General features: G+C 43.9%; 1 protein-coding gene across 7 annotated transcripts in view; it reads right to left on the bottom strand.

Annotated features, from left to right (window-relative positions):
• Positions 1-1996: 1996 nt before the first annotated feature.
• The window catches only part of LOC112233084 (plectin), a 95934-nt gene continuing 70051 nt past the window's right edge, over positions 1997-27879 (bottom strand). For 4 of the 7 annotated variants that reach the window (XM_042313382.1, XM_042313377.1, XM_042313373.1 and 1 more), the window contains 16 exons: positions 27681-27833; positions 27276-27433; positions 26900-27026; positions 25925-26108; positions 25543-25563; positions 20796-20953; positions 18073-18254; positions 17752-17890; positions 16894-17250; positions 16599-16682; positions 16380-16481; positions 16138-16236; positions 11116-14469; positions 3376-10614; positions 3000-3116; positions 1997-2846 (listed from right to left, as the gene is read on the bottom strand). In XM_042313382.1, coding sequence (XP_042169316.1) covers positions 4261-10614; positions 11116-14469; positions 16138-16236; positions 16380-16481; positions 16599-16682; positions 16894-17250; positions 17752-17890; positions 18073-18254; positions 20796-20953; positions 25543-25563; positions 25925-26108; positions 26900-27026; positions 27276-27433; positions 27681-27833 — 11472 coding nt within the window. In that variant the 3' untranslated portion in view covers positions 1997-2846; positions 3000-3116; positions 3376-4260. The remainder of the gene's footprint in view (positions 2847-2999; positions 3117-3375; positions 10615-11115; positions 14470-16137; positions 16237-16379; positions 16482-16598; positions 16683-16893; positions 17251-17751; positions 17891-18072; positions 18255-20795; positions 20954-25542; positions 25564-25924; positions 26109-26899; positions 27027-27275; positions 27434-27680; positions 27834-27879) is intronic. The other 3 variants (XM_024400523.2, XM_024400502.2, XM_024400544.2) reach the window with 1 other exon arrangement.

The raw sequence follows: 27879 nt of genomic DNA on the forward strand, positions 1-27879 counted from the left end.
AGGGTAATTGTCTTTTTGTATGATGAAGTGCCATCCAATGAGTTTGGAGGCATTTGGTTTTATCTGAGCAGATAAAATATTTCTGTAGACTTCAAAATTCATTGTTCTACTTCTGTCTGCAGTCACATCATCGATGAAGACAAGTGAGCTTGTTCCCCTGGCAGCCATACAGTCCCAAGCCATAACACCCCCTCCACCATGTTTCACGGATGAGGTGGTATGCTTTGGATCACGGGCATGTATTTTTTCTCTCCACACTTTCCTCTTTCCATCACTCTGGTACATGTTCATCTTTGTCTCATCTGTCCACAATACTTTTTTCCAGAACTCTTGGGGCTCTTTTAGGTGCTTTTTAGCAAACTGTAATCTGGCCTTTCTGTTCTTCAGGCGTATCAGTGGTTTGCATCTTGTAGTGTATCCTCTGTAGTCCTGCTGGTGTAGTCTTCTACGTATGGTTGACTTTGACACATCTACACCTGCATCCAGGAGAGTATTTTTATCTGTTGGGCTGTTGTCAGGCGTGTTTTCTTCACCATAGAGAGTATTCTCCGGTCATCCACTACAGTGATCTTCCTCAGTCTACCGGGTCTTTTGACATAATTGAGTTCACCGGTTGTTTTTTTCTTGTTGAGGACCAACCAAACAGTTGACTTGGGCATGCCCAGGGTTTTTGCAATGTTCCTGATTGATTGATTTTCATTTCTGAGCCTTATGACGGCCAGCTTCATTTGCATCAACACTGCGGTCTTCCTCATGTTCTCACACCCCAACAACAACCTCCAAAGGCAATAGCAAAGTCTAGAATCAATACTATTCATCAACAGCTCTCCTGCATTCACTAACGACACAAATGAATACACCTGCCTAACGACACACATCTGTGAAGCCAATTCATTAAATACTTGCAGTAACTTAAAATGGGGGGGACCATGTACGGTGCTGTCATTTCTAAACGGTTCATCCTATATGTATGAAAATACCCTCAAATTAAAGCGGACAGTCTGCACTTCACGATCATTGTCATTGTACCCTTTCAAACTTAAATTGCTAGAGTACAGAACCAATATAACAAAAAAATGTCACTGTCCAGGTGAATGATGGTGCTCACTGTAAGTATAATACTTTAAAGTAATACTTATGTCGTTTTTGGGGGTATCTGTACTTTACTATTTATATTTTTGACAACTTTTACCTTACTACAGAAAACAATGTACTTTTTACTCCATACATTTTCCCTGACACCCAAAAGTACTAGTTATATTTTGAAAGCTTAGCAGGACAGGACAATGGTCAAATTCATACACTTAAGTATACTTTAGCAATTACATTTACTTCTGATACCTAAGTACAGTATATTTAAAACCAAATACTTTGTCTTTTACTCAAGTATTATTTTACTGGGTGACTTTCAACTTTGTCATTTTTTATTAAGGTATTTTTTACTTAAGTATGACAATTGTGTAATTTTTCCATCACTGTACAGAACAATGCTTTTAAGCTTAAGTATATGCATACCACAATAAAATTACTAAACTAAAGTATAAGGCCTACCACAAAAAACAATGGCTTAAACTGAAGTCATATGAATCTTATTTGCACTCACTGTATATAGACTTTAATTTCATTTTTTCTACTGTGTTTGTTTATTCCATGTGTAACTCTGTGTTGTTGTATGTGTCGAACTGCTATGCTTTATCTTGGCCAGGTCGCAGTTGCAAATGAGAACTTGTTCTCAACTAGCTTACCTGGTTAAATATATATATATTTTTTAAATGGAGCAATTTTGCATGAAAAACAGAGTATATCAGATGCTGCTACCAATAAATTGGTTTATAGCCTTTAGTGTGAATATCTATACTGTGCCTACAGGTACACACAATGTAATCATATGTGTTATGCTGAAAATAGTGATATGTTCTGTATGCTGTACGGTCACTGTGTAGATAATTCCATGGTCAGTGTGATTTACCTGGAAATTGAAATGTAGTTGACAAGATTACCTTTTTAAAGCACATTTATTTACATTAAAGTGTTATCATCAAAACATACACCAGATTCCACTCACCATGTCACTCAACACAAAAATGTGTTAAAATGAGCAAAACCAACCAGTTAGTTTTGATTAAATATCTTGTTACCATTTAAATCTGCATTTAACAAAACAAGTTTTGCAGAGCAGATTCATGTCCTATTCTCTTCTTCTTACAATAATTTTTTCCCCCAAAAAATATTTATTACCAAGTTAATAAAACATGCAAAGCAAAAATGTATTATATAAGATATGAAAAATATGATGAAAAATGAAAACGAAGATTTACAGAAGTAAAACACTTCCTAGAAGCAGAACCGAAAACAAACATACTTGGTATGGAAAACATACCAATACTGGTTGAAAAGCGACATATGACAAAGCTTCAAAATCATTTTTGCAAAGGAAATATGTAAAATGTCAGAAAATGTCTTGAAATGTATTCATCCTATAAAATATGTACATTCATTCAATGTATTGTCGTATCAGATCAGATATTGCAATGTCATCTCAGCAACTATTTACTTTGGTTCTGACTGATGTTACATTGATGTTGCTTACAGAAAATTAAGATTACATTGCATTTCATCTTCATGGCGCTGACAATGTGAAAGCCCATAAACATAGTCATGTGTAAGAGGTGTAATCCAAAATAGGGGGATTATGATCAATATTCAAGTACGAACGTTGGACAAAACAAAAAATTCATGGAGTTTGTTCCTAGTATGGTATCCCAGGGAGACTTCAGGGGTCACAAGCCTCAACTGTCTTCAAAAATGAGGGAGGTGCAATGGAAGCAAGGTACTCAATGGCAGATCTAAAAACAAAACAAAAATTATAATTTGAGACAACAAAACCAACAGTAAAAAAATATATTTAAAAAATCTGAAAAAATTGCAATGCAAACAAATAAATACATTCCAAATGTATTTGATGATGTAATGCTTTACATGGTGGATGATGAATTTACCTGAATTTCTGGATGGTGAAGCTGTTGAATTGGGATATCGTCCCTGTTAAGAGACTCATCAGCCATGCCCATCTGAGTATCTGCAAATCCCCATCGAATTCTGATGGAATGAGACATCTGCCAAAAAAAAGGGAATCAATCATCTTAAAATACTGAGGTGAAAAAGGCATGATCATAATCATCCAACTGATAAAAATGTTTGATAGCGCTTTCTTCCAAACTAGAATTGAAATGCTAGCGATAAAGGGGGAAGAGAAAAAACAGAATCAGAGGAGAGTAGAGAAGGTGTATGGCTGTGATGAAAGGGATAAAAGGAAAGTATATTACAAAACTACATTACTAAAATGACAAAATCAGTAAACTGATTTCAACTTACAAGAACCAAAGCAACATCCAGGATGCAGATCTTTGCCTCTAATGTCAGAGGAAGCATGGTGAAGCCTGACATCTTCTGAGGACAGTCTACCAGGAACACTTGACAAGAGGTACATGGTGGGTATAGTAGTCCGTAATGATGGGTATAATAGTTTATAACTTTGGAGTGGGCGATTAAAGAATAAGGTGATGACTTGGTACATGGGCCTGTCCACTGAGCAGAAAGGGCAATGTTGTCTGGGATGTAGGACACGGAAGCAGTTCATTAAACTTTGAATGTTGCAGTCGTCGTCCACTGTTTAAGTAGTGTTTTTTAAATTCTGCTCTGCGACTATTTGTTTTACTGTGCCAGATTACTAATTTCACTTAAAATGTTAAAAAAAAACTTGGGGTCAAACTCTACAGACATTCAGAACTATGAAGACATCTAAAAGTGTCACTATAATATCTATGTTGGCATATTTCATAGGATATTGGCAAACAGATAAAAGAAAGAGGAGTTCAAGTTCAAAAAGAAAAAGAAAACTGGAAAAATATATCTGTTCGAAGTACATATATTCGTTTCGGAAAGCTTAAGTATACAAGTTGTGTTAACGCGAACTATAAAATCAGTTGTGATCACTTTATATGAAGTAAAAACTAAATCCGATACTTTGCACTTAAAATATAAATTGACTTACTAATCAATAAAAATTGCAATAAAATGGAACAAAACATTAAATGTATCTGATAGTTATAAGAAATTAAGGCTGGAGAGATAAGGCATTGTTTTGGACATATATATGAGGACCTGCATTTAATTACTTCCAGCCATTTCCGAATGTGACCACATGAGCAGAATAAATTAATTATTTGTTTTTCAAATGTCAATTTCTTTTCCTATAAATTATGCGACTGTGGTATGCATTGGTATCATCATTGGGAAGGCTCGTTGTTCTTCTGAGCTGCATGGCCTGATCATTGTTAGAGCCATAAGGGCTTGGGCTAGCTCATCCATGTTGAGCCCATTATGAGGTCCTGCATCATATCTGCGGCCACCGTAATTGCTGGAGCTGGTGAAGGAGGAGGATGAGAAGTTCATACTGAAACCGGAACCTGTGGCATCAAAGCTGCCTCTTCTGGATCCTGTTCTGGATCCAGTCCTGGACCCGGACCGGGAGCCAGCGGCAGACCCGGAATTGCTGGCATTGTATGGGCTATACAGCCCTTTGCTTGACTGTGAGGAGGCCTCCAGCAGTCGCAGGCCAGATCCTTCCTCAACCATGCTTCTGTCCATGGCATCTTTGTAAGAGATTTTTAGTTTGGTTTTGGGACATGTCAGGTATTTGGAGTAAGCGCTCACATCTCTCAGCTTCTGAGCAGTGCGAGCATCAATTGTGCCCTTTCTGATGGATTCGTCCAGTGAGACTCTACCCTCAACATCCGGTTCAATCAGCCCCCCCGTAAGGTATTGGACTTCCAGAAAACGTTGCCCAGCTTCATAATACAGCCAGCCTTTCTTTAGAGCTTGGGAGGCAGACATCTTCACTTTGGTTCTTGGGTCCTCAAATCCATTGAAAGCTTTGTGAGCCAGGGTGATACGGTCCACCATCACCTTGTCCACAAGCCCTTTCTCGGTTGCCTCAGTAACAGCGAATCGTTCACCAGTAGTTGGGTCAATTATGCCCCCTGTGCAGGCTTGTGCCTCAAGTAGTCTTTGGCCTGTTATATTGTCCACAAGGTTCCTGTGCATGGCCTCTGTGACTGACACCTTCTCCAAAGTGTCTGTATCCAGGATTCCGGCTACAGGGCCAGTCTCCTCCGTGGGGTCATTCCACATGATTGCAGGGGGTCTAATGGAGGGTATGGGGCTCATGGGATTGTATGATGATGAGGTGGAACCAGAGGTGGAACCAAAAGAGGATGACCGGGAGCGGAAGCCGCCCATGTTTCCAGACAGCATGTCAGCAAACTCAGTGATGGACAGGTTTCCGGAGCGGTAGGTACTAAGTGAAGTCTGGTCGATGAGGCCTCGTGCGAGGGCGTCATCAATGTCATACTGTCTTCCTGACCGTCTGTCGATGATCATTGACTTGACAACGCCATCAGAGGATGTCTGTGTGATCTCTTCCCACTCACACTCCTGCTCAGAAAGCTCCAGGTAGGTCTGATGGTCAATGAGCTGCTTTCTAAATGCCTCATAGACAGTCATCTCTTTGCCTGACTCTGGGTCCACGATGACCACTCGGCGTTTGCGGACAGAGGATTTGGAGGAGGTTTTTCTCTCGCGCTTCTTCTCCTTCAGGAGCAGGAGGACAAGTCCAGTAGCTGGGTCAGTGATGCACCTCTCCATTAGCCCGAGGTAGGTCAGGTTCTCCTCAGTGTTGGGATCGAAGAAACCCTTGGTGTCATCTGATGGATCTGTGAGAATCTCATTCATCTCCTCGTCGAAGAGGCCACGGTTGTAGGCCACCTCCACTGGCAAGCGATGACTCTCCTCTGGGTCAATGATTCCGCCAGTGGCAATCTGAGCCTCAAGGAGACGTATTCCATGGTCTTTTAAGATGAGCCCCTTCTTCATGGCCTGGAACAGAGAGATTGTCTTTCCGGAATAGGGGTCTCTGTAACCTGTCACAGCACGCTCAGCAGAGAGAAGCTTGTCTTTGAATTCTGGCCCCACTATTCCCATCTTGATAGATTCATTGACAGTAAGTTTGAGATTTTTGATTGGGTCAATTACATAGCCTGTGGCAGCCTGAGCCTCCAGCAGTTCAAAGGCAGTTCCTGGCCTGATCATGTTCTTTTTCATGGCTTGGTAGACTGATAGACGGTCATTAGTTCCCTCTACATAAACACCAGCGATACAGCTTGTGCCCTCAAGGTATTTTTGGAGTCTACGGCTAACCTCTTCCACTGAAATCAGACCTTCATTCAGCTCATTGACCGTCTGTTGGTCGATGATCTGAGAGCGTAACATCTCCTCTATGGTGATCTGTTTTCTAAGACCTTTGAACGTCAGTCTCTTGTCTCCCAGTGACAGCAAGCGCATCCCATTGGTAGGGTCAATCTTGCATCTCCTGAGTAATTGGGCATAAGAAAGTTTCTCCTCAGTGACAGGGTCAACAAATCCCTTTACGTCATCAGCAAGCCTTTCATTTGTTTCCTTGTTGATGTATCCTCTCTGTGTGGCAATGTCTGCTGGGAGGTGGAAGTAGAATTCAGGATCCATAATGCCTCCTGTGGCAGTCTGAGCCTCCAACATTTTCAGAGCATAATCCTCCAGAACAAGGTCCTTTTTCATTGCTTGGAAGAGAGATATTATTTTGCCACTGTAAGGGTCCTTGTAGCCTGTGACTGCTCTCTCAGCTGACAGAAGTCTGTCATGGATCTCAGGGCCGACCACACCCTTGCGGACAGCCTCATCAACAGTGAGTGTCTCGTTTCTCACAGGATCAATTATGAATCCTGTTGCTGCTTGTGCTTCCAAGAGACTAAGGGCAATTTCAGGCTTCAAGAACCCTCTCTTCATCGCTGAATAAATGCTCATCCTGGAAGTGGAGTCAGATATGACACCAGCAACGCAGCCCGTGCCAAAGAGATACTGCTTCACACTCTGCATCTCCATAATGTCACGGATGTTTCTTTTGTCTTGCTTCAGCAGGTTGAATGTCTCCAGGTCAATGATACGGGAATTGTAGAGCTCCTCGATAGTGACCCTACGTCTGATTGTGTTACAGGACTTAACAGTTTCACCTCGGATGATCTCTCTCTGCTCCATAATCTCAATAATGATGATGATCATGCGCTCTTTCGTGATACTGCCAGAACGATACTCCTCCATCAGCTTCTTCCTCTCTTGCTCAGGAAGTAGATTTGAGTTCATGATGTCCCAGAGACTTTTTGACCCTCCAGCAAGGGACTCAAGTGAACTGGGGAGGTCAATTTGTGTTGTGGCCAGGTCATTCTGCGTCTGTTCCTCCGTGTAGAGGTATGTCTTCTCCACCACAATAGGGGCCTGTGGCTTGGAAAGTGGTAGAAGGTTCATGCCTGAATCAGGATCTCTAGTGCACTTCTCTTTCAGCTGTTTGTATGTTACTTTATCATCTGAATTGGGGTCTGAGAAAGCTTTGTTATCGTCAGATGGATTAGAGAAGCTGTGTGTCATTTCTTTGCTGAAAAAGCTCTTCTGATAGGCAACGTCAATAGGAACGCGGTGGCTGTTCACAGGATCAATGATTCCTCCTGAACTCAGTTGGGCCTCCAAGAGTGGCATGACATGCTCTTTAATGATTAGATCTTTTTCCATTGCTTGGAAGAGAGAGATTGTTTTGCCCGTGAAGGGATCTTTGTAACCAGTGACTGCTTTTTCAGCAGCAAGCAGTTTCTCATGTAGCTCAGGGCCGACAATGCCTGCTTTAACTGCATCATCCACTGACAGGTACTGGTTCTTCACTGGATCTATAATGAACCCTGTGGCAGCTTGGGCCTCTAGAAGTGACAGGCCTGTGTTGTGTCTCAGAAGATTTTTCTTCATAGCTTGATAGATGCTGATCTTCTCCTTTGTCGGTTCAAGGTAGACACCAGCAATACTGTCAGAGCCCTGCAGGTACTTGCTTACATTGACATTTTCGCTGACCTGTGTAGGTGTCTTTTTGCCTTGTTGGAGCATGTCAAACGTAGCTTTGTCAATGATTTTGGAATCAAACAGTGACTTGGCAGAGACAGGTGCTCTAAGCCCTTTGAAGCTGTCTTGCTCTTGTTTCTTAGCCTCTTTCTCGTTTACAATGGTGATCACAATCGTGACGATCTTTTCTATTGTAATCTTTCCAGACCTATACTGCCTCATCAGGTCAATTCTCTGTTCCTCTGTAATATATTCAGAGTGGATCATTTCCCAGATAGTGAGTTTCTTCCCTTTGAATGGACCAGACTGCAGCTCCATTGTTGCTTGGCTCATGGCCTCTTTGGTTTGGATGTCTGTGTATGTATGCTCTTCCTTTGCATTGATTGCTTTCTCAGACAGAGGAAGAAGCTGAAGGCCAGATTTATTGTCAGTGACACATCTCTTGTATAGCTGTGAGTATGTGACATTTTCCTGTGTGTTGGGGTCAAAGTAGCCTTTAACATCATCAGTTGGATTATTCAGAATACGCTTCATTTCATCATCAAAGAAGCCTCGTTTACAGGCAACATCATGTGGGATGCGGTGGCTTTTCACTGGATCAATGATGCCTCCTGTTGCAAGCTGCGCATCTAGGAGTCTGATGCCCTGATCTTTTGGAATGAGTTCTTTCTTCATTGCTTCGAACAAAGACACAGTCTTTCCTGTGTAAGGATCTTTGTAGCCTGTAACACCTCTTTCAGCTGACAGTAGTTTTTCATGCAGCTCGGGACCAATGACAGTTGCTTTCACAGCTTCATCGACAGTGAACTTCTGATTCTTTATAGGATCAACCACAAATCCTGTTCCAGCTTGTGCTTCCAGCAGAGTTAAAGCAGGCCCTACCCTCATCATATCCTTCTTCATGGCTTGATAGAAAGACATAGTCTCCTTAGTTGAGTCAATAACTACACCTGCAATGCAGTTTGTACCCTTCAAGGATTTGTGAACAGGCTCCATTTCAGACACCTCTTTGATTGTTTTATTGCCTGTGTGCAGCTTGTTGTAGAGGTCTTTGTCGATTATCTTGGACTCCAGTAGTTCAGTAGCAAGGACAGGTCCCCTCAGACCCTCAAAAGCGATTTCATTCTTTTTTTCCTTTTCCTCTGCCATGGTGATAACAATCTTGATGATTTTTTCCACTGTGATCTTTCCTGTCTTGTACTGACGAATAAGATCCTTTCTCTGGTCCTCGGTAAAGTACTCCGAATTGATGATTTCCCAGATAGTTACAGTCTTTCCTTTGAATTTTCCGAATGGCACAGAGACGGTCGTCTTGCTGAACACATCCTTGGTCTCCTCCTCTGTGTAGGTTGACGTGCTCAGAGCAGCCTTGTCAGTGATGGGCAGGAGCAGCAGTCCTGTCTCCGGATCTGTGCTGCATCTCTGCATTAGCTGATGGTATGTTAAGTTCTCCTGGGTGTTAGGATCAAAGAATCCCTTGGTGTCATCCGAAGGGTCCTCCAGTATCTTGTTCATCTCAGCATCAAACTGCCCCTGTTTGTATGCAGTCTCGATGGGCACACGGTGGCTGTTTATGGGATCAATGAGTCCACCAGTAGCTATCTGAGCCTCAAGCTGCCTAATGGCATGGTCTCTGTCAATCAAGCCCTTCTTCATAGCTTCAAAGAGTGAGATCTTGTTACTGGTGTAAGGGTCTTTGTAACCAATGACAGCTCTCTCAGCAGACAGCATTTTGTTGTGCAGCTCAGGTCCGATCAGGCCTTCCTTCACAGCCTCACTGACAGAGAGTTTCTTGTTTCTAACTGGGTCGACTACATAGCCAGAGGCTGCCTGTGCCTCCAGGAGGATCAAAGCACAACCAGGAGTCAGTTTCTTTTCTTTCATAGCTTGATATATTGCCATTTTCTGATTAGACTGTGTCAAGACACCCCCTATACAGTTCTTGCCCTGCAGAATTGTTCTTAACTTATCAGTCTGGCTGAGGTCTTGCACGGTAGCTTTGCCATTCTTCAGCTTATCAAACTCCTTTTTCGTCAAAAGGCCAACTTCATAAAGTCTGCTTGCAGGTACTTTCTCGCGGATGCCATCAAAAGACAATGTATCCTTCTTACTGTCAACCTCATCCCCAACACTTTGGCCATTGATAACCTGCTTTGATGTCTCCACCATGGTCATATGGATCAGTTCATCCTCAGGCACATTGTCAGTCTGGATATCGATTTCTCTGGTGTGGGAGATTGGCTCTTTATGGGCGACCTCGAGCTGCTGCAGTTTCTCGCGAAGTTTCTTGTTCTCCTCGCCAAGCAGCTTTTCCTGTTCAAGTCGTTTCCTTTCAAGCTCCTGCATCTCTTTTTGCTTGTTGAGCATTTCTTTCTCAGCCTCTTTTTGTTTGTTGAGGGCAGCATCCATGGTAGCCTGAAGTTGATTCTTCTCCTCCTCCATTTGCTTCCTTTGCCGTTCCTGTTCTTCTTTGAGGGCCTTGGCCTTCTTGACCTCTTCCTCAAACTGGTTCTCCAGCTTCTTCTTCTCCTCTTCAATTTGTTTTTCTTTCTTCAACAGCGCCGCCTTCTCTGTGGTGAATGTCTGCTGGAGTACTGTCTTCTCGTGTTGGATTTGTTTCTGCTGAGCATTGACCATCTAATTGAGAAAAAGGGAAAACAAGAACATAATTAGAACAATGAGTTTCATTTATTTAAAAAAATACTCCGTAAAAAACTCCATCAATCCACATACTGTGCAATATAGCAAAGGAATTACTACATTTTAGTACAATACACTCCACTTATAAGAATCAGTCCCAAATAGTTAAAAAATATAGATATTAGATTGAATTATTCCTATGTTACATAATAGTATATACACTCTTCTCAGTAAGGGGAGAACATTATGGGGAACACCACCAATAATGAATCTACATTTTTGTCCTGGACAAACTGAAAATATCTGGAAGCGATATGATCTTTTTAAGCTTAGTGTACCGTAATATAAATATAACTCAAAACAATACAACTGTGTAAGTGGTTATTTTTAGGAAAGGAATAGATAAAGAAATGTAATTAAATCATTTAAGATTGCTCATTTTCAGAGAGAGGGTTAACAATGACATAAGCTGCACTACTATGCCATCTCTAACAATACCTCTTTAGAGTTATTCTGTAGGTCTTCGGCCTCCTTTTTCAGTTTGTCCTTCTCCTTTTCTAGATCAGCGATGGCTTTGCGTAACTCATCAGCCTCTTTGTTGCTGCTCAGTCGCTGCACTTCAAGTTTCTCTACAACAGTCAATTTCTCTTTAGTTGCTAGTTCTGTCTGATGAAGACGGGCACTGATCTCATCTGCTTGCTTCTTGAATTTCTTGGCCTCATTCTCTGCTTTGGACTGAGCATCACTTAGTTGGGACACTTTGACTTTGAGGTTTTCAGCTTCGGCGGTGATCTCCAGCTGTCTCCTGCGCTCAGCTTCCAAGGATTTCTGGAAGCCCTCAGTCTCTTCATCAAGACGCTGCTGCATCAGTTGTTTATCCTCAAGCAGCTTCTGGGCCTGCTCTTGAGCCAGGTCCTTCTGTCTTTGAAGCATCTCAGCCTCTGCTTTCAGTTTACATGCTTCCTGAATGGCAAGCATCTTCTCCTTTAGCATCTTCTCTGCAAGTGCCCTCTGTTGGGAGAGGTCAGATTCAGCGATCTGTCTCATGTGTGCAGCCTCCTGGGCTTCCACACTGAGTCTGGCAGCTTCTTCTGCGAGCTTCTTCATGTTCTCAGCTTCCTCGGCCAGGAATTTCTGAGTGTTATCCTTGTCCTTTTTGATAAGACGCTGGTTCTCCTGCTCAATTCTGAGTTTCAGTTTGACCAGCTCCTCCATCTGAATCTTGACTTTGAATAACTCCTCTTCCACCTGGGCCTTCTGCTTGACCGCATCACCGACTTCGTCCTTTAAACGCTGCAGCTCCTCATCTAAGACAGATTTTTGCTTGTCAGTTTCATCCAGCTGAAGCCTGACCTTTGTTAGCTCTTTCTCTACCTGAGACTTTTGACTCACTGTTTTCTCTGCAAGCTTTTTGTGCTTTTCCATCTCAGCATCTGCTTGTTGTTTCTGTTTGATTGCATCAGCCTCAGCCTGCGCTCGCTTGGCAGCTTCGAACTCTGCCTCCTTTCTCAATTTCACGGCTTCCTCTTGAGCTTTGGCTTGGTTGGAAGCTTCGAGTTCAGCGACCTGTTTTTGGCGTTCTGCATCCTCAGCTTGTTGCCGGAGAAGAGCAGCCTCCTTCTCTGCCTTTTCCTTGGCAAGCTCCGCCTGTTTCGCAAGCATCTTGGCTTTCTCATACTCTTCCTTGAGCTGTTTCTGCGTGAGGTTGTCCTCCTTCTGTTGGACAAGGACACTCTGAACTTGCTGTTCTGCTGCATTGCATTTTTGTGCTGCTTGTTTGGCTACGAGGATCTGTCTTTCTGCTTCCTTGTCAGCATCCTCTTTCTGCTTTTTGGCTTCATCTGCTTTCTTTTTGAGGCGCTCCACTTCCTCCTGCGCATTTCTGCACTGTCTGCCTGCTTCTTCCTCTGCAGCAGTGATCTTTTTGACCTTTTCCTCTGCTTCGCGCCTGCGTTTCTCCTCCTCCAGGGCAAGTTTCCTGTGTTTCTCAGCCTCTTTTTCAGCTTGGAGTTTACTCTGTTGTGTTTCCTCTGCAATGTTTTTCAGTTTATTCAACTCCAGCTCCAAATCAAGCTTGCCAGATGAGGCTTTCTCAAAGTTTAGCTTGAGAATGCGAATTTCCTCCTCAACCACTCGTCTCTGCTTGAGAGTTTCATCTACAAGTGTCTTTTGTCTTCCCAACTCATTCTCAGATGACTTCTTGAGTTGATTGATCTTTTCCTCAATATCTTGCTTGTGCTGGCTGGCTTGGTCCTCCAGAGCTTTCCTCTGGTAAGCTTCATCCTCAGCTTGTCGTCTGAGTCGCTCATTCTCAGCCTCTTTTTCTTTGAGGGCAATCTCTGCTTCAGTCTTCATGCGAGTTGCCTCGTTAATGGCAGCAAGCTTCTCTTTGAGGATCCTTTCAGCTTCAACTCTTTGACGAGCTGCTTCTTGCTCAGCAACTTGCCTTTGTCGCTTGGCTTCCTCAGCGATGGATCTAAGTTTGCCGGCCTCCTCAGCAAGGTCCCTCATTTTTGCAGCTTCAGATTCAAGGAGCTGTTTGCTCTTCTCAGTGTTGGACATGCTCTCCTTTTCTGCCTTGGACTTTAGCTGCAGGAGTATATTCATTTCACTCCTCACTTTGGCCAGTTCATCTTCGAGCTGTTTCCTTTGCTGCTCAGCTGCACTGACTTCATTCTTCAGGCGGTACAGTTCGTCATCAAGCAGGGATCTCTGTTGCTCAGCATGGTCAAAGTCTGCCCTTAGCCGGATTAACTCCTGTTCTGCTGAGAGTTTCTGTTGAGCAGTTCCCTCAGCTATCCTCCTCTGCCTCTCCAGCTCTTGCTCTGCCATATCTTTCTGTTTGAGTGCCGACTCCTCAGCTTTAGCCCTCTTCCTGGCCTCACGCTCAGCATCCTCCTTCTGTTTCTCGGCATCCTCCTGGGCACGACTCTTTTTGTGAGCTTCTTCCTCAGCCTGGAGTCTTAAGCGAAGTGCCTCATTGGCCTTCTGCCTCCATTTCTCTAACTCCTTCTCCGCCTCCTCCCTGGCCATATCAGCCTCTTCCTGTTGCTTCTTGAGACGAGCTGCCTCCTCCTGCAGCTGGATGACGGTGACATGCTCTAGTTTGAGTGATTCCTCCAGCTTTGATGTCTTTTCAACATAGGACATGCGTTTGCTCTGGAGTTCGGTGGCAGCACTCTTCTGTGCCACCTCCTGGGCCACCTTGATCTGCCTCTCCTTCTCCACTTCAGCTTGCTTCATGCGTCTCTCCGCCTCCTCCGCCTGCATCTTCAGCTTCTCAAGGTCTTCCAGAGCCTTCTGCTTCTGCTTGGCTGCCTCCTTCTCAGCCTCAGACTTTAACTTGAGCTCTTCCTCTGCCTTGCGTTTTTTCTGGGTCTCCTCGTTGACCTGTTTGCGGAGCTTCTCAGCCTCCTCCTGTGCAAGCTTCCTCAGCCTCTCGGCTTCAGACGCTTTTTCCCGGAGCTGCTTGAGCTCATCCTCAGCTGTAAACTTCTGTTTGACAGTGGTCTCCAGCTGGATCCTGATGATACGGATTTCCTCCTCAATCTTGACTCTGCTCTGATTGGCTTCTTCTACCTGTTGACTCTTGGACTTGATCTGCTGCTCGGAGAGATTTTTGAGCTCATGCAGTTCCAGCTGGATATTGTGCTTTTGCTTTTCTGCATCTACAGACACAACTTGTCTCCTGCTGACTTCCTCCTGCATCATGAGCTTCAGCTCTTGAGCTTCCTGCTCGGCCTTGGCAATGGCCTTTGCATGAGATTCAGCTAGCTGCTTCTGTTTGTTTAACTCAGCCTGCATCTCTGCCATTTTTTTCCTGTCTTCCGCTTTCATTTTCTCAGCAGCTTTCTGTATTAGTGGAAGCAAATGGTAAAGAAAATATTAAAAATTAAGCATGACAGGTTAAATGTTAATAGGTAGCTTAAAGAGAGATATATGTTCAGATGTAAATTCATTCAGGAGGATGCTGTTAAAGCAAGATATCTTTGACAAAGACAATTCAAGGTAGAAACAAGTAAGATGGAAAATGGTTATGTAACAATTAATGTATGGAGACAAGACATCACAACACAACAAAGTGAGGAACTCATGTGGCATGCAACTGTATCTTTTTCAATATCGGCGTCCTTAAGGCAATTATTTTGTGATAAACCATTTTGCATAAGTGAAATATTAAAGTGAATCTTTTTTTAAAAAATAATCTATTTTCAGCTTGAAATTACTCAAAGTTGTTATTCAAAAATGACATCACAATCAACCAGCAACTAGTTAGTTGACATGAATCTATTCACACGGTTAAACAACCTGTTATGATTTCTTGCACAACAATGCAATGTATTCCTTAGATCCCTATTATCAAGGAACTGGGCAGAATATGTGCAAAGGGGAAAGCAGGGATAGTACAAGGATTGTCTGAAAATGTAATAAAGAACATAGCACCTAAAGCCCATGCGAACACAGAATAAACGAGACACGGACGTAAGTGAATGTAAGGTAAATATGAAAATGTTTGACAGTTTAGGTGATGCATTGAAGCCTGAGGGCATGGAAGGTAAGGCACATAATGAGAGAATAGTGACTGGAGCGTAGTGGATTATTTACCTCTTTTAGCGCCCAAACAAGATAAGCATTCATCATGACAAAGCACTGGCAAGCAGTTAAGAGAAGCAAAGAAACAAACAAAACATTAGGGTTAGAAAAGAACGGGAGACGGGAAAGTGTGTGTTCATCTGAAAAAAGGAAAGTTGAAGGACATGGCAGTCGGCCTGAAGCATACAGTGGGAGAGCTTAGATTGACATCTAAGAAAGAGTGGCCAATGAGAAAAATAGACATAGTGAAAGAAAGAACGCCCTTTAAAAGAAATATATTACGGCACAACTCATTAAATGACATGAAAATGAATAGGCCAGAATACAAAATGTGTAAACCCCTATGAGTTGCTTCTCCTAACCCACTGGAATTTCCTCTCGTGGTCTCGTAATCGTTTGAGGATGCTCTTTTTCTTTTGCTTCAGACTGAACATAAACGTTTCATCAATTCATTGAATTTTGTGACAAGGCCACTACTGCTTATCAAAACAGTATGCAATTGTCATTGGTGTTCATATAATAGATCAGTATCTACTTGGCCCTGGATATTTTAAGGCACCATAAGAAATGAATATGACACTCTAGCCATATTCTAATTGATAGTCCCTGTTTCCCATCTGAGAACCATGACACTTAGCACTAGGCTGATTTTTGGTAGAGCGTTCGCATATTTGCCGAATAGCACCGCATGGCCATCATTCTAAGAGATAGGACTTCCTGTCTGCTAGGTGCCCTAACATCCTGCGGCTACAGCACAGCATGCCAATGCCAACGTTCCAAACCATACATTACCTCAAAATGAAAGAATATCATCCATACATTAATGTGTGTGTATGCATTTGTGCTTGCAAAAGAGTGGTCATGCATTTGTTTTTCATTGGTTGTCAATGGGTTAGGGTTCGGATTTCCCAGTGTGTTGTCACGCACCTCCTCGTCCTCCAGGCGGCGCTGTGTGTCGGTGATAAACTTGATGTACTGACTGGTCAGAGTCATCAGCTCGCTGTAGCGGGTTCTTAGCGTCACGTACTGATGGAGAAGAAATGAAACAGGAAACCTTTGATTAGGTGCGGGGTTTTGTCTTAAACTACTGATCTAAACTTATCTCCTAGCATTGCAAATGGATGTCAGAGAATGACAATCTGCGCTCAGATTACACAAGTGGCACAGACCTCTTGAATGATGTTATCTGAGGCCGAATCCATTTTGGTTTTCTTCAGGGGTGAGAGAGGGTCCACCTGTGCTTTGTAGGCCACCAACTGGAGTTCATAATCCTAATAAAAAGAAACAGGATCTTTCAACACTAAACCTTTTATGAAATGAAGACATTTAAATAAAGCTGGATATGAATGTATTAATATGCTTTCCTCACTAATGTTGTGCATGCTTACCTTGATAGTGTCGATATATGCCTTAGCATATTTCTGACACTCGTCAACTTTCTCTTTGTTTTGCTCAATCTCTTCCAGAAGTTTCTATGTTGGGGGAAATAATCAGAATTAGTCTGGATGGGATTTCACGGTGTGCCTTTATAACATTCATCGTCTCAGAAGTAGCATACAAAATAAGTCGAAAAAAAGGTGTCAATGATTTATTTTCACAAAGTTCCAGAATGTTCAGTTGATCAGCTAAGCACCCGGAGCAATGCAGTGATGTAACGGACCCCTAATATTCCCCCATCAGTACCTTCTCCTGGGCCAGTTGCTCCTTCAGAGTCTTGCTGTCGCTGATGGACACGGCCTGGATCTTCTCCTGCCTCTGCTTGGCCTCACCGATCCACTGGATGAGCCAGTCGTAGCTCTCTCTGTAGTAACCCAGCTGGCGACCCAGCTGCTCCAGCTCCCGCTGGCGCAGGTCCATCTGGGAGAACACAGCCTGCCAGCGGTCCTGGAGACCGGACAGGAGATGACGGTAGTGGTCCAACTCAGCGTCACGCTCACTGTGCACACGAGACATCTTCTCGCTCACGGCTGCTGCCTTTCCGAGCTCGCCCTCCAGGGAATCGAATGCAGGCTTTTCACCCTCCGCTTCAGCGCGCATTTTCTACAGGGAAGGAGATGGCAGGGAAGAGCAACAGTTAGATTGTTAAATAAGCTGTCAATAAGTGCAGCTTACAACAAAAAATCTTTGAAAAAGTTCAATTTTTTCACAGAACAAGTTATGCATGTCTTGTTTCATCGAGTAAACAGTTTCTCTCTCTTTGTAAACCTGCCTTGTTTCCATGTTCATAATCCAATGATACATATATAAAACGCAAAAATACACGAGCGTTGGCTGTCAACAAACCCGTAATGAATCCCACACAGTTCATTAATGTCCCAAAGCGCATGTGTTTTTAATGTAATAAACATCACAACCTATCTACTGAGTAGCGTTTATGCAAAAGCCTCTCCAGCTCCCTGGCTTGGAAAAAGCGGACCAACTGTGTCATACAAAGAGGAGGTAAGTGTTCAGAGAACAGAGAACAAAAGCCTGGTTGTTCAGTGGAAACATAACACAAGAATAAAGGCTGAGGCTGTGCCCAGAGCTTCCCAGTCAGTTCACCTTGAGCTGGGTGCGGTACATTTCCACCTCCTTGACGTCATTGGGCACCGTTTGGACCTCGCGCAGTCGCTGCTCGTACTTCTTCAGAACGCCCTCGGCCCCCTGCGTGTTGCGGATGACCACGTCCACCGTCTTCAGCCTGAGGCAAGGAAGAGGAAATGTCAGTGGAGGAGGGATGGGGAGCGAAGTGGCGTGAGAGATTTAATGCTGCTTAAATAGAATGTTGTATTTTTCACTTGCTTGTTTGTTGCTTTTGTCAGGGCAATAAGAACCCCAAAAATGGAAACTGGCTACAGAAAGAAAACCGACAAGTCAACTCACTTCTCTAGATAGACAGAGGAGAGGATGTAGGCGTGGTCCATCTTCTTCAGGGTGAAGTCCAGTTCAGAGCGCAGGACAGGGGCAGTGCTGGACTGCTGAGGAGTGGTACTCAGGACCTCCTCGGTCTTCACGGCCACCTGGTCCAGGTTCTTCTTGATCCCCTCAAGCTCCACTTGGACTTTCTGAAACAGGAGAGAAACAAGTGCATGACGATTAAGATAAAGAACAGGACAAATAGCAAAACAAAGAGAGAAAATCTCCAATTACAAACTTCCACCGAGTGTCATAATGCTGAACGAGTCCCTCCTATCAGGACCAAGGAAGCAGTGTGTTCCTGAGCCTGACCTGTGTGTGGACTCTCCGGGGGATGAGCTGCCAGGGGTCTTGGTGGAGTAGCATAGAAAGGATCCCCACTAGGCCCAGAGCCAGCAGGGTCCAGAGGAGCTGGATCAGCAGGCTGGGCAGTGGGCCTTCCAGCCAGTCACCCTCAGTCTCCATAGAGAAACACAGTCCAGGGACTGAACACACTGAGCATATACACTACTCTATTTTCCCTTTCCTTCTCTCTCTCTTGCGCTCTCCGTCTTACTCTCATGACTCGCCTTCTCCTCTCTCCCTCTTCCCCCCTGAGAGGCAGCGCAGAAGGCGGCAACCATGCCATTCCGCTCCCTCCCTCTCTATCTACCTCTGCCCCGCCTATCCTCCCGTCTCCCATCGTTCCTCTCTTTCCCGCTGCACTTGGCTCCCGTACAGTATGTATATCTCCTTTCTCAAGCCCCCTTCTTTCTCACATTTCTCTCCCCCACCGCAGAAAGCCCTATCCATAGCTGCAATCTGCTGAAATTAGGGCTCGCCGTCTCCTCTCTCGGTATTTCATTCCCTCTCTTTCTACCCCTCCCTCATTCTCTCTCTCTCTCCTTTTCTGTGTAGTGCTTTGTCCTGATTCTGGTGCCAGTCTGTAGCTTGGTATCAGGGTTGGGGAGTGACGGATTCCCCCCCAAAAAATAGCTGTACGTTACGTTACCAGCTAAAATATTGTGATCCGATTACAGACACTTTCGGAAAAATAGATTATTCTCAATGACATTCAAATCAGCATTGAAAAAAGGAACAAGTTCATGTTTGTTCCGCCTGAGCGAATCTGACCACAAGGCAGAGACAACTACGATGACACACCAAATGCATGTGAAGGATCGCAGGGAAACAGCAGGAATAGGCTTCTGTAGTAGGCTACAGTTCAAGCTACAGTACGTCTTCCAATGGTGCGAGTGCTGTCGGCATCCAAAGATGATCCAACTTGGGAGAAAAAAAACGCTTGGACGTTAAGGACAGCAGATACCACTTCCTATTGGTGTCTACATGGCGCACTGATTTGAATCACACCGGTGCTCTCTCATTTAGCTATGTGCACCTTACGGATTGTGGTGGTTGTGGATGGCTGTTCACAAATGGACATGTGTATTTGAACACAATAATGGTTGAATGAAATAAGTTTAAGCTGCCAATCAAATCATTGTTTTTTGTGACCAGTAGACAGCCAGTGGAAACGTTGATCTTGCAAACAGCTGCAGAGTGCAGATCCCAGCCTTTTGGGGGAAAAAAAGTTGGAGGGAGTTCCTTCCTTCCCAACTCCTCTGTGATATCGTGTTGTCAAAAACAAGAAGACCACAAGCGGGGCTTTTATTGCTGGATCTAATGTGTGCTGATTCAGGAAAATGCCCATAGGCCTAATGGACACATGGCTCAAACTCGCACACTTTTGATCGGCTTAAACCTCTGCAAATTATAGAGGTATCAGGGTGTCACCAAAGAAAAATTGAAAACAATAAGCCTATAGCAAATACAGAATATGGTATACATTTTTCATATGCAAGGTTGCACTTTTCAGTAGTGCTCATAGAATGCCATTCAACGAGAGCAGGATTTATTTTTAACTCAAAGCAATGAGCCTGCATGACAACAAAACCATAAACAACAGAGTAGGCTAGTAAGTCCTTTGTTTTTGGGTCATGCTCAGGTAAAACAATTTGGCTAATCTATATTTCCATATTTACAAGTCCTATTCTTGAAGATCAAGGGGTATTCAATTAATTGGAGTGACTGGAAATCTGACAGACTTGTGTTTTTAATGTAAAGACATAGCCTAATCAGATTATTATCTGTAGTAGAAAGCAATGGGTTAGATGAAGCCTACATAACCAACCCATAAAGTAAAATGCAACATCCATTTATGGCCAGCTATGTAAACGCTAATATTGATTTATCCTGTAATAGATGTTGGTAAATTGGTAATATAAAGGTTTGCCGACTTCTAACGCAATCTTAAGGGGAAAGTAATCTATTACAATTGTGGCCATGTAACTAACGGATTACATTTAGAAAGTAACCTACCAAACCCTGCTTGGCATCACATTTTAGGTGCTTCCCCCTCCGTAACAGTTTTATAGTAGCTCCTAAAAACACAGTCAGAGTTCTTTATGACGTTATTCCCAGTGTCCAAATAAAACGTCATTGTTTTTTGGTGATTCACTTCGGTATCTGTTGTCCCATGGACACGACCACTGAGGTGCCCCTCCCCCACCGCTACCTTCACCTGTACAGAGGTTATACTTTATTATCCTTTATTTATACAGGTTGATCCCACTGAGCGTCTTTTACAGAGGAGACCTGTTCAATAAATAGGTTAGACGCATTCTTTAGTTAGTACAGTCTAGGTACAGCACCTTTTGGTCGGTGGTCTTCTGGGCACAGTCCTGGATGGGGTCCTTGTCCACGGGCTTGCGGATGCGGGCCACGGTACGAGCCTCGCAGTCCTCTATCCGTAGACGCAGGTCCTTGATCTGGGTGATGTAGGTCACACACATCGACTCGTCCTGCTCACCTGTGTGCAGCGTGGACATTGTGGAGATCGGTTAGGGTGGTAAGAGTGTGGCACTAGTAGCTCCAAGGCTGTGGGTTCAATACCCACAGGGATCACATACTCAAAATGTATGCGCTCACTGTACTGTAAATCATTTCAGATAGAAGCGCCTGCAGAGTGGCAATAATAATACAATTATTCTATTATCATGGTGAGGAGCTTAGGGCAGGATGGGTGTGTGGTAAGATAGAGGGTTAACTGTAAGTGTGGTGAAACCTTTCCCATGTTTTCTTCCATGTACGCTCTTTACCTTGCAATACCTCAGTAATTTGAATGGAATTACAATTGCTGATTATATAAATAAATAAATACATACACACACACACACACACACACACACACACACACACACACACACACACACACACACACTTGAAGTCGGAAGTTTACCTACACTTAGGTCCACAAATTTCTTGTAAAAAACTATGGTTTTGGCAAGTCGGTTAAGACATCTACTTTCTGCATGACAAGTAATTTATTTATTTCACTTACAGATTATTTCACTTATAATTCACTGTATCACAATTCCAGTCGGTCAGAAGTTTACATGCACTAAGTTGACTGTGCCTTTAAACAGCTTGGAAAATTCCAGAAAATTATGTCAAGGCTTTAGAAGCTTCTGATAGGCTAATTGACATAATTTGAGTCAATTGGAGGTGTACCTGTGGATGTATTTCAAGGCCAACCTTCAAAAAAAGTAGAATCTCAATTCAACGGCTCAGACACAAGAGGTATGTGGCAGGGTCTACAGTCAATCACGGACTACAGGAAGAAACCCAGCCCAGTCACGGACCAGGATGTCTTGCTCCCAGGCAGACTAAATAACTTTTTTGCCCGCTTTGAGGACAATACAGTGCCACTGACACGGCCTGCAACGGAAACATGCGGTCTCTCCTTCACTGCAGCCGAAGTGAGTAAGACATTTAAACGTGTTAACCGCAAGGCTGCAGGCCCAGACGGCATCCCCAGCCGCGCCCTCAGAGCATGCGCAGACCAGCTGGCCGGTGTGTTTACGGACATATTCAATCAATCCCTATACCAGTCTGCTGTTCCCACATGCTTCAAGAGGGCCACCATTGTTCCTGTTCCCAAGAAAGCTAAGGTAACTGAGCTAAACGACTACCGCCCGTAGCACTCACATCCGTCATCATGAAGTGCTTTGAGAGACTAGTCAAGGACCATATCACCTCCACCCTACCTGACACCCTTGACCCACTCCAATTTGCTTACCGCCCAAATAGGTCCACAGACGATGCAATCTCAACCACACTGCACACTGCCCTAACCCATCTGGACAAGAGGAATACCTATGTGAGAATGCTGTTCATCGACTACAGCTCGGGATTCAACACCATAGTACCCTCCAAGCTCGTCATCAAGCTCGAGACCCTGGGTCTCGACCCCGCCCTGTGCAACTGGGTACTGGACTTCCTGACGGGCCGCCCCCAGGTGGTGAGGGTAGGCAACAACATCTCCTCCCCGCTGATCCTCAACACTGGGGCCCCACAAGGGTGCGTTCTGAGCCCTCTCCTGTACTCCCTGTTCACCCACGACTGCGTGGCCATGCACGCCTCCAACTCAATCATCAAGTTTGCGGACGACACAACAGTGGTAGGCTTGATTACCAACAACGACGAGACGGCCTACAGGGAGGAGGTGAGGGCCCTCGGAGTGTGGTGTCAGGAAAATAACCTCACACTCAACGTCAACAAAACTAAGGAGATGATTGTGGACTTCAGGAAACAGCAGAGGGAACACCCCCATCCACATCGATGGAACAGTAGTGGAGAGGGTAGCAAGTTTTAAGTTCCTCGGCATACACATCACAGACAAACTGAATTGGTCCACTCACACAGACAGCATCGTGAGGAAGGCGCAGCAGCGCCTCTTCAACCTCAGGAGGCTGAAGAAATTCGGCTTGTCACCAAAAGCACTCACAAACTTCTACAGATGCACAATCGAGAGCATCCTGGCGGGCTGTATCACCGCCTGGTATGGCAACTGCACCGCCCTCAACCGTAAGGCTCTCCAGAGGGTAGTGAGGTCTGCACAACGCATCACCGGGGGCAAACTACCTGCCCTCCAGGACACCTACACCACCCGATGCTACAGGAAGGCCATAAAGATCATCAAGGACATCAACCACCCGAGCCACTGCCTGTTCACCCCGCTGCCATCCAGAAGGCGAGGTCAGTACAGGTGCATCAAAGCTGGGACCGAGAGACTGAAAAACAGCTTCTATCTCAAGGCCATCAGACTGTTAAACAGCCACCACTAACATTGAGTGGCTACTGCCAACACACTGTCAATGACACTGACTCTACTCCAGCCACTTTAATCATGGGAATCGATGGGAAATGATGTAAATATATCACTAGCCACTTTAAACAATGCTACCTTATATAATGTTACTTACCCTACATTGTTCATCTCATATGCATACGTTGATACTGTACTCTATATCATCGACTGCATCCTTATGTAATACATGTATCACTAGCCACTTTAACTATGCCACTTGGTTTACATACTTATCTCATATGTATATACTGTACTCGATATCATCTACTGTATCTTGCCTATGCTGCTCTGTACCATCACTCATTCATATATCCTTATGTACATATTCTTTATCCCCTTACACTGTGTATGACAGTAGTTTTTTTTGGAATTGTTAGTTAGATTACTTGCTCGTTATTACTGCATTGTCGGAACTAGAAGCACAAGCATTTCGCTACACTCGCATTAACATCTGCTAACCATGTGTATGTGACAAATAAAATTTGATTTGATTTGATTTGAACTCAGTGCCTCTTTGTTTGACATCATGGGAAAATCAAAAGACCTCAGAAAAAAAATTGTCCTCCACAAGTCTGGTTCAATCCTTGGGAGCAATTTCCAAACGCCTGAAGGCACCACCTTCATCTGTACAAATAATAATACGCAGGTATAAACACCATGGGACCACAAAGCCGTCATACCACTCCGGAAGGAGACGCGCTCTGTCTCCTAGAGATGAACGTACTTTGGTGCAAAAGGTGCAAATCAATCCCAGATCAACAGCAAAGGACCTTGTGAAGATGCTGGAGGAACCAGGTACAAAAGTATCTATATCCACAGTAAAACAAGTCCTATATTGACATAACCTGAAAGGCCGCTCAGCAAAGAAGAAGCCACTACTACAAAACTGCCATAAAAAAGCCAGACTATGATTTGCAACTGCACATGGGGACAAAGATCATACTTTTTGGAGAAATGTCCTCTGGTCTGATCAAACAAAAATATAACTGTTTGGCCATAATGACCATTGTTATGTTTGGAGGATAAAGGGGGAGGCTTGCAAGCCGAAGAACACTATCCCAACCGTGAAGCACAGGGGTGGCAGCATCATGTTGTGGGGGTGCTTTGCTGCAGGAGGGACTCGTGCACTTCACAAAATAAATGGCATCATGAGGAAGGAAAATTATGTGGATATATTGAAGCAACATCTCAAGACATCAGTCAGGAAGTTAACGTTTGGTCGCAAATGGGTCTTCCAAATGGACAATGACCCCAAGCATACTTCCAAAGTTGTGGCAAAATGGCTTAAGGACAACAAAGTCAAGGTATTGGAGTGGCCATCACAAAGCCCTGACCTCAATCCCATAGAAAACTTGTGGGCAGAACTGAAAAAGTGTGTGCGAGCAAGGAGGCCTACAAACCTGACTCAGTTACACCAGCTCTGTCAGGAGAAATGGGCCAAAATTCACCCAACTTATTGTGGGAAGCTTGTGGAAGGCTACCCGAAACGTTTGACCAAAGTTAAACAATTTAAAGGCAATGCTACCAAATACTAATTGATTGTATGTAAACTTCTGACTCACTGGGTATGTGATGAAAGAAATAAAAGCTGAAATAAATCATTCTCTCTACTATTATTCTGACATTTCACATTCTTAAAATAAAGTGGTGATCTAACTGACCTAAGGCAGGATCCTAACTGACCTTACTAGGATTAAATGTCAGGAATTGTGAAAACTGAGTTTAAATGTATTTGGATAAGGTGTATGTAAACTTCCGACTTCAACTGTACACACACACACACACACACACTAGTGCAGTGTATTCATATGGTTCATGATCAGACATGCATGTGTTCACATGTAGTGTGTCACAAACACACACACACACACACACACACACACACACACACACACACACACACACACACACACACACACACACACGTTGATATGCATTCAAACAAAGCATATTACCCACTGTGCAGTGGTATCTCTACACACAGCAAAACACAGCTTGACCACTACCTGAATGTGTTTTTCGAAAGCACTATATTGCATAACAAAACAACAAACCAAGCCACATTGGAAATTGACAAAAAAAAGACAAAATATCATGCACTCAATCAAAAGCTGTAAGAGCTAGCGAAAGCATTGCTATCAATGTGAACACTAAGTTGATGGGGTTGGAGTGACGGAAACAACAAATTGTTAATTTTTGAACGTGCCAACCATCCATAGTTCAAAAGCAAGTTCACTGTTCACACTCACCTTTGGTTTTAACCACTGGTCCTGAAAGTTGAATTTGACAGTTACCCAATGTTTCTGAACTGGTGTACAGTAACACGCCTTTCACCCCTGACTACACACATCCACTGTATAAAAAAACTGTTTGCTAGTGGTACTCAGAGAAGGAGAGTAGATGCCACCCTTACCGAGATCAAAAACTTTATTTTACAGCCCGCTGTTTATTAGGTCATTACTTGTACATTATTTGTCAAACCAGGTAGTCGCCAAAACAGAAAAGTACCCACTAATACCCCATTCGTTTCTTAGTTAACACCAGGTAAACACCAGGTAAGTCCCAGGCTGTAAACATAAAGGCTTACAGAGGTTTGTTGTGTTTGTTCATGAGCATGTAGGTGGAACTGACCTTTTTCCACAGAGCGTAGAAGGTTGTCGTAGTACTGTGTGGTCTTCGAGTAGTCGCCCTCGATCTGCATGCGGTCGTGCGGCCCAAACAGCTGGGAATCCTGACTGTCACGCATGAAGTCCTGATAGTGAAGCTCCAGGTTCCTCATAATCAGCCTGTACTCCTCCACCTTCATGGTCTTAAACTATAGAGGGAAGAGAGGGGAGGGGGAGAAAGGAGAGAGAGAGAGAGGAGAGAGGGAAGAAAATAGGGTGAAAAGGAGAGAAGGAAGACAAAGGGAGAAGAAGAGGCAGGAGAGAGGGGGCCAAAAAAGAGGGAGAGGTAGAATAAGGAGAGAGGTAAGTAAATAGTCAATCTAAAACATGTTCATCTTAAATCGTTACAATCTTTCAAAACCTCCTCCGTATGAGAGGAACTGATCCGAATTGCCTGTCAATTTGTCCCCGTCATTCTGTCCATGTGCCCTGCCTGCATCACAACCTGTTATAGGCGGTTAAAATTTTTTTTTTTTTTTAAATCTACTATACAATCAAGGCTTTTAGTTTGTTTGTCACGTAATACAAACAGGCTTTGGTAGACACTGCTCCTTACTGTGGTAACAGTATGAGAACTTCCCCCGCCGATAATTCAATTTGGAAACCCATGAGCTTTTCTAACTCAATAAAACACTCGCCCATGTTTACATGATCTGCTCTATAAATAACAGAGCTGGAGACTCAACCTCACCGTTAAAGCAACAAAGGCATGGGAAATCTCCCCGCTCCATTCAGTACACTTGCAGTGACCCAAACGGGGTGACCACTTGACTCCCTCTCACAGGGTCACTGATTGGCTGTCTGTGAGGATCACGTTTTATTTCAAATAGTCTAAGCGCCAAACAGTTAACTAATGCCAAACTATTTAAATTACTATAAATCTTTCTCCGTTGTTTTTGAAGATAATAAATTTAAAAAATCACAGATGACCAGCATTTACCATGGTGATGTTCCAGGTACGTATCTGTGTGATGTCTCTCGTCAGGTACTGCCAGGACAGCATGCTCTTCATGTCCACATGCATTCTCTGCCACAGGAGCAGCATCGACTGGTGACCAGAGTCCAGACTGGGGTAGGAGACAGAAGAAAGTGTTACTGTACTGTACAACAAATATAACTAGGGGCCAGAGTTTTTTTCTTCTGGCTAGGTCACGAAAAACCAGCCTGGTCCCAGATCTGTTTGTGTCATCTTGCCAACTCCTGGTCAGTGTCAGGGAAGACAGCGCAAACAGATGTGGGACGTGGCAACAAAAGAAAAACGGACTCCGCGTGATCCATTGATTTCTGAGCGCTGTGTAATGATGTAAGAGTCTCACCTGGACACACTGTCCATAGCCTCCTTGTTGACAGGTGGAACCAGGAGGCAGACTGAAGGCACCACCGCCTCAATGCCTGAGCGGTTCAGGATCTTCCACTTGTTGGGCTGTGGGGAGTTGTTGATGAGGGCACACTCCTCTCCCTTATGGACGGTGATCTGCACAGAGAGACGGAGTATATGAGACGTTACAGTCCATGGATGGATGGTGGATGGCTAGACCAGCATGAATGAACGAACCAGGAAGAATGAATGAATGAACGGGGGGGGGGAGTGATGAACGAACCAACAAATTAACCAACAATTAACAAACAAACAAAAAGTAAGTATCTATTTACTCTACATATGTAGAGCCGTTATTCCTACACCAGATACCTTCAAAAGGTGATAAGGATGATATGCTCACCTCCATCTGTTTGAAGTCGCACACGGCCTGGATGGGCAGTTTGCCCTTGATGGACTTCGTGGGGTTACGGGGCTTCAGCTGGATTATGGTCTTGGCCCTCTTGTTCAGGCCGGCCACGTGAGTCTTAAACTCGTTCAGCTGTTCCTTCTCCTCCTGGTGAAGAAGGGAAATAATTCAACATCAGGAACACAAAGATTGA

This window comes from Oncorhynchus tshawytscha, linkage group LG03, assembly GCF_018296145.1.
Source record: "Oncorhynchus tshawytscha isolate Ot180627B linkage group LG03, Otsh_v2.0, whole genome shotgun sequence".
Classification (NCBI taxonomy): domain Eukaryota; kingdom Metazoa; phylum Chordata; class Actinopteri; order Salmoniformes; family Salmonidae; genus Oncorhynchus; species Oncorhynchus tshawytscha.